Here is a 16,786-nt window from a genome sequence, read left to right as displayed (position 1 = left end):
TGGAAAACCATGAAAATGTAACTGTGACAAGGTAAACCACAACCAAACACAACTGAAATATTCCAACTCTTGCATTTCAACGAATGAAATTCAAAATGAACTTTGAAAAATCAAGAAAATGTAACTGTGACAAGGTATACCACAACCATAAATTTGTGAAATAGTCCAACTTGTGATTTTAAATGAAATAAATTCGAATTGATCTTTGAAAAATCGAGAAAATGTAACTGAGACAAGCTCTAACACAACTAAACACTAATGAAATATTCCAAATCTAGCATTTCAATGAAAGAAATTCAAAAATGAACTTTGAAAAATTAAGAAAATGTAACTGTGACAAGGTAAACCACAACCAAACACTACTGAAATATTCCAACTCTTGCATTTCAACGAAAGAAATTCAAAATGAACTTTGAAAAATCAAGAAAATGTAACTTTGACAAGGTAAACCACAACCAAACACTACTGAAATATTCCAACTCTTGCGTTTCAACGAAAGGAAATCCAAATGAACTTTGAAAAATCAAGAAAATGTAACTGTGACAAGGTAAACCACAACCAAACACTACTGAAATATTCCAACTCTTGCATTTCAACGAAAGAAATTCAAAATGTACTTTGAAAAATCTAGACAATGTAACTGTGACAAGGTAAACCACACCTAAACACTCCTGAAATATTCCAACTCTTGCATTTCAACGAAAGAAATTCAAAATGAACATTGAAAAATCAAGAAAATTTAAATGTGACAAGGTATATCAAAACCATACAATACTGACATATTCCAACTCTTGCATTTCAACGAATGAAATTCAAAATGAACTTTGAAAAATCAAGAAAATGTAACTGTGACAAGGTAAACCACAACCAAACACTACTGAAATATTCCAATTCTTGAATTTGAATGAAAGAAATTAAAATGAAATTTGAAAAATCAAGAAAATGTAACTGTGACAAGGTAAACCACAACAAAAAACTGCTGAAATATTCCAACTCTTGCATTTAAACGAAAGAAATACAAAATAAACTTTGAAAAATCATGAGAATGTAACCGTGACAAGGTATAGCATAACCACACACTACTGAAATATTTCCAACTCTTGCATTTCAACGAAAGAAATTCAAAATTAACTTTGAAAAATCAAGAAAATGTAACTGTGACAAGGTAAACCAAAACCAAACATTACTGAAATATTCCAACTCTTGCATTTCAAAGAAAGAAATTCAAAATGAACTTTGAAAAATCATGAAAATGTAACTGTGACAAGGTAAACCACAACCAAACACTACTGAAATATTCCAACTCTTGCATTTCAATGAAAGAAATTCAAAATAAACTTTGAAAAATCAAGAAAATGTAACTGTGACAAGGTAAACCAGGTGTGACCACAACCAAACACTACTGAAATATTCCAACTCTTGCATTTCAACGATAGAAATTCAAAATGAATTATGAAAAATCAAGAAAATGTAAGTGTGATACGGTAAACCACGAACAAACACTACTGAAACATTCCAACTCTTGAATTTAAACGAAAAAAATTAAAAATGAACTTTGAAAAATCAAGAAAAAGTAACTGTGAAAAGTTGAACCACAACCAAACACTACTGAAATATTCAAACTCTTGCATTTCAACGAAAGAAATTCAGAATGTACTTTGAAAAATCAGGAAAATGTAATTGTGACAAGGTAAACCACAACCAAACACTACTGAAATATTCCAACTCTTACATTTCAATTAAATAAATTCAAAATAAATTTGAAAAATCTAGTATATGTCTCTGTTACTAGGTAAACCATAAACAAACACTACTGAAATATTCCAACTCTTGCATTTCAATGAAAGAAATTCAAAATGAACTTTGAAAAATCAAGAAAATGTAACTGTGACAAGGTAAACCACAACCAAACACTACTGAAATATTCCAACTCTTGCATTTCAACGAAAGAAATTCAAAATGAACTTTGAAAAATCAAGAAAATGTAACTGTGACAAGGTAAAACAAAACCAAACACTACTTAAATATTCCAACTCTTTCATTTCAAAGAAAGAAATTCTAAATTAACTTTGAAATATAATGAATATGTAACTGTGACACGGTAAACCACAAACAAACACAACTGAAATATTCCAACTCTTGCATTTCAACGAAAGAAATTCAAAATGAACTTTGAAAAAACAAGAAAATGTAACTGTGACAAGGTAAACCACAACCAAACACTACTGAAATATTCCAACTCTTGCATTTCAACGAAAGAAATTCAAAATGAACTTTGAAAAATCAAGAAGATGTAACTGTGACAAGGTAAACCACAACCAAACACTACTGAAATATTCCAACTCTTGCATTTCAATGAAAGAAAATCAAAATGAACTTTGAAAAATCAGGAAAATGTAACTGTGACAAGGTAAACCACAACCATACACTACTGAAATATTCCAACTCTTGCATTTCAACGAATGAAATTCTAAATGAACTTTGAAAAATCAGGAAATGTAACTGTGACAAGGTAAACCACAACCAAACACTACTGATATATTCCAACTATTTCATTTCAACGAAAGAAATTCAAAATGAACTTTGAAAAATCAAGAAGATGTAACTGTGACAAGGTAAACCATAACCAAACACTACTGAAATATTCCAACTCTTGCATTTCAATGAAAGAAATTCAAAATGAACTTTGAAAAATCAGGAAAATGTAACTGTGACAAGGTAAACCACAACCAAACACTACTGAAATATTCCAACTCTTGCATTTCAACGAAGGAAATTCAAAAGGAACTTTGAAAAATCCAGAAAATGTAACTGTGACAAGGTAAACCACAACCAAATACTACTGAAATATTCCAACTCTTGCATTTCAATGAAAGAAATTCGAAATGAACTTTGAAAAATCAAGAAAATGTAACTGTGATAAAGTAAACCACAACCAAACCCTTCTGAAATATTCCAACTCTTGCATTTCAAAGAAAGAAATTTTAAAGGAACTTTGAAAAATCAAGAAAATGTAACTATGACACGGTAAGCCACAACAAAACACTACTGAAATATTCCAACTCTTGCATTTCTACGAAAGAAATTCAAAATGAACTTTGACAAATCAAGAGAATGTAACTGTGACAAGGTAAACTACAACAAACACTACTCAAATATTCCAACTCTTGCATTTCAACGAATTAAATTCAAATAGAACTAAGAAACATAAAGAGAATGTAACTGTGACAAGGTAAACCACAACAAAACACTACTGTAATATTACACCTATTACAATTCAACGAGAGAAATCCAAAATTAACTTTGAAAAATAATGAGAATGTAAGTGTGACGATGTAAACCAAACACTACTAAAATATGCCAACTCTTGCAATTCAATGAAAAAAATTCAAAATGACCTTTGAAAAATCAAGAAAATGTAACTGTGACAAGTTAAACCACAAGAAAACACTACTGAAATATTCCAACTCTTGCATTTCAACGAAAGAAATTCAAAATGAACTTTGAAAAATCAAGAAGATGTAACTGTGACAATGTAAACCACAACCAAACACTACTGAAATATTCCAACTCTTGCATTTCAACGAAGGAAATTCAGAATGAACTTTGAAAAAACAAGAAAATGTAACAGTGACAAGGTAAACCACAACCAAACTAACCTAACCTAACCTAAAGTAAACTAGAACTCTAACAAAAAAGCGGCGCATCCCTGCGGCGCATCCCTGCAGCGCTTCCCTGCGGTGCATCCCTGCAGTGCATCCCTGTGGCACATCCCTGCGGCGCTTCCCCCGACCCGCGGCGCATCCCCCTGCGGCGCATCCCCATGCGGCGCATTCCTGGCCCGCGGAGCTTCTCGGGCCCGGGAGACCATTGCGGACGGGGGGGTGGGCCTTTGGGGTCCGGGGTGCCCTTTGGGGGTCGGGGGGCCCTTTGAGGACCAGAGGAGGGCCTTTGTGGGTCTGAGGAGGGTGTTTGGGGGGATGGGGCTATGGGAGCTTGGGGGACCTTTGAGTACTGGGGGCTTCCTTCGAGGTTGGGGTGGGGGATCGGAACCCTTTGGGGTTGGGGTAGAGGACCTCACAACACTGTTCAAATGGAACTTGTGTATTATAACGACCACAGAGTTTCACCCTCAAATTCTCTTCTAAAACCTTTCCTAAAATCTTCTTTCAAAATGTCTCTAACTGTTTCGCCGAAATAATCCCATAAAATGGATAAAACGGTTTCGCCCAAATAATCCCTAAACGTAATTTCAGCGTGTTCCTTTTGTTTGGCATCTCTGCGCTAACGCATTTCAAATTTCTAGGAAACCCTTTCCTACGTTAATCTCTTCATCTCATAAATTTTCCTAGCTAAACTATTAGGGTTTCGTTAGAATATCAATTTATCTCTCCGACTTAAAGCTCCGTGAAGCCGTATTTAAAAATAGAATTTCTATCTCTTTAGACTCCCGCATAATTCCAAGATAACAAGTGATGTCAATTATAATTCCTGACACTAAAGATCAATGAAGCCCTATTTAAAAATAGAATATTAATTTTTCTCTCTGACCTAAAGAACGTTTATCCCTCAGACTTAAGATTAAAGAAGCCAGAGTGTTTCTTAATTCCCCCTTCGTGAATCAATAATTTCCCCTAGCGATTATGTAAATCAAGTTCTCAGGCCAGGCTAGCCAAACAATCTCATAGCATTCGCGTCAAGCATATCCATTCTCACTGACAACAAACAGAAACCAGCCCTCTGATTGGCTGAGAAGGAGGATTTATCCGACTGGCTGATTGGCTGAGAAGGAAACACGTGATCTAACTGTTTCCTGGGAACTCATATCAAACAAATCAACCAACACACATAACCATCCATGAAAACAGACATAAATGTGACAAAATTCCTGTTTTTTCATTTTCACTGACAAAAACCATGAGAACAGACATAAATGTGAAAAAGTTCCTGTTTTTCAAATTCTCACTGACAAAAACCATAAAACATCCATAATTTGATGTTGACATCCGATAAAAACATCAAATAAATCGAACAACACACATAACCATCCATGAAAACAAAAATAAATGTTACAAAATTCATGTTTTTTCAAGTGAGAAAATTCCTGTTTTTTCATTCTCAGTGAGAAAACCATAGGCCACGTGGTGATCGTCGGACTCAATAAGGCCATTCTACTAGAGATTAGGAGCAGGGGTTGTAAGTTATGCCCAGGGGGCATTAAAGATTTTTATAGAAGGGATGGCTGTTTAACTTTAGCTGAGGCTCAGTCTTTTTCCCTGAAAAAGACTGCTCAGCCTTTTTCCCTGAAAAAGACTATGTCACTATAAAACGGACAGAAATTATTAAAAAAAAAACTTTTTCCACAAAATTGATTTTTCAGAAAAAAAAGTAAAGAACTCCATTAAACCAAAAATCAACAAAGATAGAATCAAATAATCTACCAAGCATACAACTACCACAAATCAGTATCAATAAATAAATAAAACCCAAAACAAACAGAAATTAAAATAAATATTCGAGTCAAGCTCAAAACAAGCAGAAATTAATATGAGTAGTGTTCTAAAACCCTATGGTTTCTAAAAACCAAAATATAATTTCTACTTTACTGAAAAAAATTCTTTTAAATGTTTTCATTTTTATATCTTTAAGAAATGAAAAATTTAATTCAGATTTGAAGGAATAAATATCAGCATATGTATATTAAACTGACAATGCACATTTTTTTCTCAGTAAATTCCTTTGATTTTTTTTAGTACAGCAGAAACTATATTCTGGCTTTTAGAAAGCATAGGGTTTTAGAACCCTACTGATATTACTTTCTGCTCGTTTTGAGTTTGACTCTGTTATCTATTTTAATTTCTGTTCGTTTTGGGTTTCATTTATTTATTGATACTGATTTGTGGTAGTTGTATGCTTGGTAGATTATTTGATTCTGTTTTTGTTCAGTTTTGGTTTAATGAAGTTCTTTACTTTTTTTTTTAATCACTTATTTTGTGGAAAAAGTTTGTTTAATTAATATGAATTAATCATTAAACTCAAAGAGTATATAACAAGGCCTATGTATATTTTTAGTATAATTTAATATTTTTTAATTCTTCTTTTTAACTATGGGAAGGTAACAGTCATCACAAAAGCTTTTTTGGAATCTTCACTTAACTGTTGTCTACCCAAATACAAATAAACCAGGTACAATTTAGGGGGTACTTGATTTGACGAATTCAGCTATTAAACCAGTCATCGCCAAGCTAATGGAGTTAAAATGTTGGTTACCATAATTTTTTTTGAAGCAATTATAATTATAATTACACTGGCTATGTATTATTCAAGAAAATTGTTTTGGTTGGTAAAAATAATAAAGTTTCGAACTGTTATTTCTTGCAAGTTTAGCACACGGGTTTGTGTAACTTAAATTTTATCTTCCGTTTGTTACGTTTTAGGCTTTGTCTAAGGGGCAAGGGTTCGATCCCTGGCGTGGCCAGTTATAATTATAATTGTATTTATGTACTGAGATTCAATTACAGTAACTTTTTATTTACTACTAAACATAAACACTGTAAATCAAGCAAAACACAAATGCCTTATGGCATAATTAAGCGTATTACTTGTTACTAAGAAAAGGAATAATCATAATGTGGTTTGTGATGTGATTTTTGTGTTTTTTCTTTTTTTTCTCTATCTTTTTGTTACTTTAGTGATTACTCCATCTATGTTCCTTTTTTTGACGGGTAATAAATGATTAATAATAATAATGCAGACTACATTTTCAATAATTTACATAGAAAATAAAAACAACCTGACCCTACAAATTCGCAAAGCGTTTCTTTAAGACATTAAGAAATTGAGGCCTATCAGTGCACTCTTGGATTGGTCGTGGTAAAGAGTTCCATATTTTTGTTCCCATGTGGCGAAGGTTAAAACTGGATCTAGTTGTGGGTCACAAATCTGACGGAAAATATAAGATGTGGGGTAATTATGATATTGCGAGTTTGTCATGAAAATTTTAGGACATTTTGATGGACTTTATTATATTTGTAGAATTATGATGAACTGGATTACTACTGTATTTCAGTTAAAAATGTAAATATGAAGTAAACATGTCAGAAATTGCAATTAAAAAACCCAAAGAGCAAAATGTTTGTATACATGAGATTGAGGCTTTATTTTGTTCTTTACTGTATCTTGTGTGACAGCTGACACAGGGCTGATCTTTCACTGATCTTCTTTTGCTCATCTAGATTACTAATCTGTTAATCAGTTTTTTTTTTATTTGAATAGTCTCAATTCTATAATACCAGTGGCACCTTATCAAATAGTAGAATATGTACGTATCCTCAAGGTTAATTGAGCTTGCAAGGACACCAGAATAAGAACACAATCAAATCAACAATAATTTCTTTAGTAGGTTATTTTTTTCTCTGATACAAGACACAGACAATTATGTTTCCATTGTAATTCATTTTGTCTGAGGAAACTAATTCCAATATAGTTGAAGGATGCGGGATTGGTTGCCTCTATGCAATTATTAAATTAATTCAGCACTTTGCTGCCTTGGATATACTGTTCAATCTCTATTACCATTTGCTATAATTTTCACACTATACTGATGGCATTTGAGATGAGAATTGTATCTGTAATGGAGGAAGGTGTATGTTGTAGTGCAAAAAGATTTCAAATATCCTTGGCTGGTTCAGAACAACTCCAACACATTTATTTTTTTTGTTTTTTTCCCCTTCTGTAGCATGGTTTTTAGGCCCTACACTTGAAAAGAGAGACCACTTTCCCTTACAGCTTCCAAATAGGCTTTCTTGAGCTATGAGTGAACATTAGTCTAACGATTACCATTTGGTATAATTTTCACACTACACTGACGGCATTTTTGAGATTAGAATTGTATCTGTAATGGAGGAAGGTGTATTTTGTAATGCAAAAAGATTTCAAATATCCTTGGCTGGTTCAGAACAACTCCAGCACATTTATTTTTTTAGTTTTTTCCCCTTCTTTAGCATGGTTTTTAGGCCCTACACTTGAAAAGAGAGACCACTTTCCCTTACAGCTTCCAAATAGGCTTTCTTGAGCTATGAGTGAACATTAGTCTAACGAGTACCATTTGCTATAATTTTCACACTATACTGACGGCATTTTTGAGATTAGAATTGTATCTGTAATGGAGGAAGGTGTATGTTGTAGTGCAAAAAGATTTCAAATATCCTTGGCTGGTTCAGAACAACTCCAACACATTTATTTTTTTTGTTTTTTCCCCTTCTTTAGCATGGTTTTTAGGCCCTACTCTTTAAAAGAGAGACCACTTTCCCTTACAGCTTCCAAATAGGCTTTCTTGAGCTATGAGTGAAACATTAGTCTAACGATTACCATTTGCTATAATTTTCACACTATACTGACGGCATTTTGAGATTAGAATTGTATCTGTAATGGAGGAAGGTGTATGTTGTAGTGCAAAAAGATTTCAAATATCCTTGGCTGGTTCAGAACAACTCCAACACATTTATTTTTTTTGTTTTTTCCCCTTCTGTAGCATGGTTTTTAGGCCCTACACTTGAAAAGAGAGACCACTTTCCCTTACAGCTTCCAAATAGGCTTTCTTGAGCTATGAGTGAACATTAGTCTAACGATTACCATTTGCTATAATTTTCACACTATACTGACGGCATTTTTGAGATTAGAATTTTATCTGTAATGGAGGAAGGTGTATTTTGTAGTGCAAAAAGATTTCAAATATCCTTGGCTGGTTCAGAACAACTCCAGTACATTTTTGTTTTTTGTTTTTTCCCCTTCTGTAGCATGGTTTTTAGACCCTACACTTGAAAAGAGAGACCACTTTCCCTTACAGCTTCCAAATAGGCTTTCTTGAGCTATGAGTGAACATTAGTCTAACGATTACCATTTGCTATAATTTTCACACTATACTGACGGCATTTTTGAGATTAGAATTGTATCTGTAATGGAGGAAGGTGTATTTTGTAGTGCAAAAAGATTTCAAATATCCTTGGCTGGTTTAGAACAACTCCAACACATTTGGTTTTGTTTTTATTGCCCCTTTTGCAGCATGGTTTGTAGGCCTAAACTTGAAAAGAGAGACCGCTTCTCCCTACTTCTTTCCAAATGGGCTTTCTTGGGCTATGAGTTAGCATTAGTCAAACTGTTCTCACTAACTTCAGTTTACTGGCATTAAAAAAGTGACTCCTTCCCATAGCACACATCATAGAACTTGTTGCGTTGCGTTTTGCATGGTAATCTTCATTTTATGAATGTGAGCTGTTTGTCCCTCCAGAAATTGCATTTCGATGTCTGCCTGGATTTTTTACTCAGCATAAAGCATGATCTGAAAAAATCAACTCAGGAAAAAAATATCACAGCTAAGTCTAATTAAGATATTACCCTAACTTTATTGATGTATTGAGGAAAGAGAACCTTCTTTTCTTCTTTCTAAGCTGAACACTAAGTGTCACTGTTGCCACTGAATAACAAGTAAAAATCAAAGAACCTTTATCCAACCCTACAGACACAATCCATTTGGTAATGATGATAAATAAAAAGAAACCAATAAAAATAAGTACTGTTTTTCTTACTATTCAATATATTACTATTCTGTAATTTGTTATTCTTGATCATTTTCTTATTAGTCAATTTACCTATTTCACCATAAACTGGCTAATTGAGCAGTTCTGCTGCATTCAGCTTGGTGCATACTAGTTTAAAGATCAAGTTCTAATTTTTTTTTAAATTTTTTTTTTAGAAAAGCTTCATTTTATTGGGAAATTGTTTCAATATACAAGATTTTCTAGGTTCCTGATATGGTTCTGGTCCTTTGAAAAACAGTGATTATCATGATCTTCGTTTCCAATTGATTAATTAAAAAAACTTTTTCCACAAAATAAGTTTTTCAAAGAAAAGTAAAGAACTCCATTAAACAAAAAAATGAGCAAAAATAAAATCAAACAATCTACCAAGCGTGAAACTACCACAAATCAACATCGATAAATAAATAAAACCCAAAACGAACAGAAATTACACTAAATAACCGAGTCAAACTCAAAACGAGCAGAACTTAACATAAGTGGGGCTCAAAACCCCTATGCCTTCCCAAGGCCAGAACAAAATTTGCACTGTACTGAAAAAGATATAAATGTTTTTACTTTCATAAGTTTAATAAATCAAATAATATTAGCATTTTAATAACTAAATATCCGTATATGTATATTGAATCGACAATGCACATTCAATTGTATTTTTTCAGTAAAGTGCAAATTTTTTTCTGGCCTTGGGAAGGCATAGGGGTTTTGCGCCCAACTTATGTTAATTTCTGCTCGTTTTGAGTTTGACTCGGTTATTTATTGTAATTTCTGTTCGTTTTGGGTTTCATTTATTTATCGATGCTGATCTGTGGTAGTTTCACGCTTTTTAGATTATTTCATTTTATTTTTGCCCATTTTTTGTTAAATGGAGTTCTTTACTTTGAAAAACTTATTTTGTGGAAAAAGTATTTTTAATTAATTTCTGTTCGTTTTATATTGACATCGTCTTTTCAGGGAAAAAGAAAATAATACTTTAAATCTTTCGTTTTTTAAGACTTTATAGTTTGGCCTGCTATTTGTATGCTGAAGAAAAATTTTCAGCAATTTTTAACAACATACACCATTTTAAAAATCTGGACACAAATAGTACTGTTTAATTTAGTTTCATACCTTTAGTTTCATGCCATTCGCAAAAAAATCTGTTTACTTTCTTTGATAGCTTGGATACACTTACGCTATTTTGATTTGGTTAAATTTTAAGAGCAGAAGTAGCCCCGAAAGTTTGAACATAATACCCTCAGTCGTTCTTGGGATACTGCTGAGATGCCTTACTGGGAATTAGCATTATCACAGTGCATTTTGATTTAATCTTAAGGCAACATTTAGTTTTAAACATAATGGGCAAACGGGAGGGTAGGCGTGGAAGGATGGGAGTGGAAGGGGGATTAGTTGCCCTCCAATCACCTTTGATTATTAAAAAGGGCATCAGCACTTTCTATTTTCAATCGAATGAGCCCTTTTCGAAGTTGCCACGACAACTCCTTCGATACGAAGTGCCGTGGTCTAAACAACAACAACAAAAAATAATACATTATACCCACATCGATCTTTACTATAAAAATGTCAAGCCCTCAAATCACTTTCGACTGTTAAAAAGGGCACTAGGGCTTTCGATTTTCAATCGAATGAGCCCTTTTTGAAACAACAAATCTTTCGATAAACACCTTTTATGCCCCCAGGGAATAAATTACAACCCTTACCTTAAGGTCTGTGAAGGGGGTTGTTAACCTCCAAGACCAAATTTTCAGAGCTTTCAACTACGTTAAACAAAATGACTATCTTACAATTTTGATTGGATGTGTTGGGGGAAATGGTGGGCGTGAGAGGGGCGGTAGTCGCCCTCCAATCACTTTCAACTATTAAAAATGGCCCTAGCCCTTTCAATTTTCAATCAAATGAGCCCTTTTGAAGTTTCTACGACAAAACTTAAATTTTTTTTTATATGCCCCCAGGGCATAACTTACAACCCTTGCCCTGAGTACTGGGGGGGGGGGGGAGTGTGTCAGTCTAAAAGGCAAATATTCCAGAACTTTCAACTCCGTTTAACCAAATGGTTATCTGAAAATTTTGATTGGATGTGTTTGGAGGAATGGTGGGCTTGAGAGGGGGGTTAGTTACCCTTAAATCACTTTCGACTATTACAAAGGGAACTAGCCCTCTCAATTTCCAATTGATTGAGCCCCTTTTGAAGTTTTACGACAACTCTTTCTATAGAAACTTTTTATACACTCGAGGCAGAACTTACAACGGTTACCCTTAGGGCTCTGGGGGGGTTGTCATCCTTAAATACATAATTTCCAGAACTATCAACTACGTTGAACAAAATGGCTATCTCTAAACTTTGATTGAATGTTCTTGGGGAAATGATGGGCATAAGAGGGGGGTTCAATTACTCTCCACTCACTTTCGACTATTAAAAAGGGCGATTCCAATTTCCAATCAAATGAGCCCTTTTTGAAATTTCTATAACAACTTTCTTTATTAAATTTTTATGCCCCCAGCGCATAACTTATAACCCTTGCAGTGAGGGCTCTGAGGGGTCTATCATCCTAAAAGACCTAATTTCAAGAACTTTCAACTACGTTGAACAATATGGATATCTCAAAATTTTGATTGGATGTGTTTGGAAAAATGGTGGGCGTAAGAGGGGCGTTAGTCGCTATCTAATCACTTTCAACTATTAAAAAAGGCATTAGCCCTTTCAATTTCCAATTGAATTAGCCCTTCTAAAGTTTCTACGCTTTCAATAAAAACCTTATATGCCCCCAGGGCATAGCTTACAACCTTTGCCTTGAGGTCTGTGGGGGGGGGATGCCATACTTAAAGACCTAATTTCCAAAACTTTCTACTACATTGAACCAAATGACTATCAAAAATATTGACTGAATGTGTTTGCAGAAAAGATGGGCGTGAGAGGGGGGTTAGTTGCACTCAAATCACTTTCGACTATTAAAAATGGCACTAGCCCTTTGAATTTCCAATTGAATGAGCCCTTTTTCAAGTTTCTACGACAGATTTCACTAAAAACCTTATATGCCCCCAGGGCATAACATACAACCCTTGCCCTTAAGACTGTAGGGGGAGTGTCCTGCTCAAAGGTATAATTTACTGAACTTTGAACTTCGTGGAACAAAATGGCTATCTCAAAATATTTATTGGATGTGTTTGGGGAAATGGTGGGCGTGGAAGGGGCGTTAGTTGCTTTCCAATCACTTTCGCCTATTAAAAAAGGCACTGGGATTCAATATCCAATCGAATGAGCCCTTTTTGAAGTTTCTACGACAACGCTTTCTATAAAAACCTTATATGCCCCCTGGGCATAATCTACAACCATTGCCCTGAGGGATGTGGGGGGGGGGTTGTCATCCTCAAGACCTAATTTTTAGAACTTAAAACTACGTTGAATAAAATGGCTATCTCAAAGTTTTGATCAGTTGAGTTTGGGGAAAGGGTGGGCGTGAGAGGCGAGTTAGTTGCCCTCTAATTACTTTCAACTATTGAAAATGGCAGTAACTCTTTGATTTTCCATTCAAATGAATCCTTTTTGAAGTTCTTACGACAACGCCTTCTATAAAAAACCTTATATGACCCAGGGCATAACTTACAACCCTTGCCCTAAGGGCTGTGGGGGACTGTCCTCCTCAAAAACATAATTTCTATCTGGAAATCAACTACGCCGAACAAAATGGCTCTATAAAAATTTTGATTGGATGTGTTTCGGGAAATGGAGGGCGTGGAAGGGGTGTTAGTCGCCTTCCAATCACTTCGAATATTAAAAAGGGCACAAGCCACTCCAATTTCCAATTGAATGAGCCCTTTTCGAAGTTTTTTCGGCAACTTTTTTGACAGGAAGTGCCCTGCTCTAAAGGAAAAAATTAATAAATAATACATTGTGCCAACATAGTTTTTATATGCCCTTCAAGGGGATATATTAAGACCCCTGCCCTGACGGTTTTGGGGGAGTTTCCTCCGCTATACTTAGTCCCCGTTTTTTGTCTCGTTCTCGAGTGTTCCCGTTCTTTACTTAGGCAGCGCGATCCCGCTGCCTATGATTTATACAACAACTTTCTATATAAACCTTATATGCCCCCAGGGCATAACTTACAACCCTCGCGCTGAGGGCTCTGAGGGGGTTATCATCCTAAAATACCTAATTTCCAGAACTTTCAACTACGTTGAACAGAATGGATATCTCAAAATTTTGATTGGATGTGTTTGGGAAAATGGTGGGCGTGAGAGGGTCGTGAGTTGCTATCCAATCACTTTCAACTATTAAAAAAGGCACTAGCCCTTTCAATTTCCAATTGAATGAGCCCTTTTGAAGTTTCTTCGACAACGCTTTCAATAAAAACAATGTATGCCCCCAGGGCATAACTTATAACCCTTGATCTGAGGGCTCTGAGGGGGCTATCATCCTAAAAGATCTGGTATATTGAACGGTTAACTGCGTTGAACAAAATGTATATCTCAAAATTTTGAATGGATAAGTTTGGGGAAATGGTGGGGGTCAGAGGGTCGTTAGTCGCTCTCCAATCACTTTCTACTATTAAAAAAGGCACTAGCCCTTTCAATTTTCAATTGAATGAGCCCTTTTGAAGTTTCTTCGACAACGCTTTCAATAAAAACTTTAAATGCCCCCAGGGCATAACTTACAACCCTTGCCCTGACAGCTGTGGGGGAGGGGTTGTCATCATATTTTCTATCTGGAAATCAACTACGCTGAACAAAATGGCTATCTCAAAATATTTATTGGATGTGTTTGGGGGAATGATGGGTGTGGGGGAGCTAGTTGCCCTCCAATCACTTTCGACTATTAAAAAGGGCACTAGCCCTTTGAATTTCCAATCGAATGAGCTTTTTTTGAAGTTTCTACGACAACGCCTTCTATAAAAACCTTATATGCCCCCAGGGCGTAACATACAACCCTTGCCCTGAGGGTTGTGGGGGAGTGTCCTCCTCAAAAACATATTTTCTATCTGGAAATCAACTACGCAGAACAAAATGGCTATCTCAAAATTTTGATTGGATGTGTTTGGGGGAATGATGGGCGTAGCGGGGGGGGGGGGGGGCTAGTTGCCCTCCAATCACTTTCGACTATTAAAAAGGGCACTAGAACTCTCAATTTCCAATCGAATGAGCCCCTTTTGATGTTTCTACGACGACCCCTTCGATATGAAGTGCCCTGCTCTAAAGGGAAAAAATAATAAATGATACATTGTGCCAACATCGTTCTTATATGCCCTCAGGGCATAACATAAAACCCTTGCCCCGAAGGTTGTTGGGGAGTTTCCTCCTCAAAAAATATTTTCTATCTTGAAATCAACTACGCTGAACAAAATGGCTATCTAAAAATTTTGTTTGGATGTGTTTGGGGTAATGATGGGCGTGGGGGGTGGGGGGCTAGTTGCCCTCCAATCTTTTTGGGGGAATGATGGGCGTGGGGGGGGATAGTTGCCCCCCAATCACTTTCGACTATTAAAAAGGGCACTAGCCACTCCAGTTTCCAATCGAATGAGCCCTTTTCGAAGTTTCTACGACAACTCCTTTGATACAAAGTGCCCGGGTATGAAAAAAAATAAATTGTGCCCACATCGTTCTTTTCTTAGGCAGCGCTATCGCTCTGCCTATGATTGTCCCATAACTAGGCAATACCATATATCTTTAGGCACTTAAACCAGATTAAATGTAATTCATTTCTGGAATTTTGGACCAGTTGTACTCAACTTGGTCCAGACTTTTAGACGAAACTGTTGGCTTGTGGTACTTCGTCTGATGGCTCTGATTAAGCTGGGGTCCTTTTCATGTTGAAAGCAATTGCTGTAATTAAAGAGTTAATAGGCGACTCCACTGCTTCATTGACAGTCAGCCCAGAGGAGGGAGGGGTTCCACCCTTCAGAATTAGGGATTTGAAAGGAGAAGGTAGGTAAAACTAGACTTGAAGCGTTTTCCAGGATCCTATAGTACATGCTCGACCGAGTTTTCTAGGGGAATGGACCGCTCTGCAAAAAGTGGGGTAGCAAAGTAGAAATGCTACTTGTGAGTTTTCAAATTTGTTGGCAGATTTGGTCTGAAAATACCATTTTTATATATAAAAATGCTTTTTGCTCAAAGTCAAGCTGTCAAAACACAAGTTGGGCTGCTAAAGTGTCGACAGCTATTGGAACTCTGTCTAATTTTGCTACTGGAAGCTTTGGAAATTTTTTCCATACCTGGGAATGGGTTTAGCTCATGTTGGATGCTATGAATTGGAACCAATAATTGTTGTTCATCACAATTCTTCTTTATTTTAGGGCTATGGGCTGTCCAGCCTATTCTATTTGACCCTCTTTTTTTATTTTTCTGGTTTTGCTTCTGTGAAGTACCTAGGTCCATTGGTGCCCATAAGGTGAATTTGAGGGGGAGGGGGGCTTAGCTGGTCTAATTGACACTTCCAATGCTTTATAATAAAAATCTCAAAACAAAAATATAAGGCAGTATTATTCAGCCAGGGGGGCTGGAGCCCCTCTCTGCCCCCCATAGGGTCGCCTATGCCTAGGTCCTTCTTGGCTACAACTCTAGCTATATTGATGCAAATCTTCTCTGTGCATAGAACACAAAAATTCTTTTGCAGAAAAAAACTCTTGGCAATTTATTGAATCAGTTAAATGTTTATTGGTAATAGCCTTTTTTTTACAGATGTCAGAGAAAAAAGAAACAGCATCCATCAAAAGTGAAGATTCAGTTTCTTCAGTTGAGGATAATCTGGCAGTTGAGCTTAGAAGTACGTAGCCAGCATTTCAAATAAGTTTATTCATATAAGTGCATAAATGATATACTTTTAAAGACTCATCCAATTTGACATCCCTGTTACGTGGAAAGAGATTTTTTCTATTCAATTTGAATTCGTGTGCACAAACATTTGATTTCTCACTATCGACGGCATGATAAAATTTGTGTCGTATTTGGTGAAAAAAAGAATGTTTATTCCCTTTCACCAAAAAACCAGCAGAAAACCTTTACTTTTTGGTAATAAAAATTTAATAGAAACGATCTTTCTTCTCGATGGAAGTGGAATACCTGACTTAAAAACATGTAAGGATATAAATATTTTGAAAGATGGGAGATTTTATCCCCTGATTAAAATAAAAGAACAGAGATAAATAAGCACTGTTCAATTTGTCAAAGGACATGTTTATGGTAAATTTTTCATTTTA

General features: G+C 35.5%; 1 protein-coding gene across 1 annotated transcript in view; it reads left to right on the top strand.

Moving 5' to 3' along the window:
- Positions 1-16,786, top strand: part of c11.1 (maestro heat like repeat family protein c11.1) — a 211,503-nt gene that overhangs the window by 27,121 nt on the left and 167,596 nt on the right. The window contains exon 2 of the mRNA XM_089097791.1: positions 16,269-16,353. Within this exon, the coding sequence (XP_088953917.1) occupies positions 16,269-16,353 (85 nt within the window). The remainder of the gene's footprint in view (positions 1-16,268; positions 16,354-16,786) is intronic.

Source organism: Artemia sp. Qi Xiang Cuo, chromosome 12, assembly GCF_049724085.1.
Source record: "Artemia sp. Qi Xiang Cuo chromosome 12, ASM4972408v1, whole genome shotgun sequence".
NCBI lineage: Eukaryota > Metazoa > Arthropoda > Branchiopoda > Anostraca > Artemiidae > Artemia > Artemia sp. Qi Xiang Cuo.
This window is presented reverse-complemented; position numbering and strand designations above follow the sequence as displayed.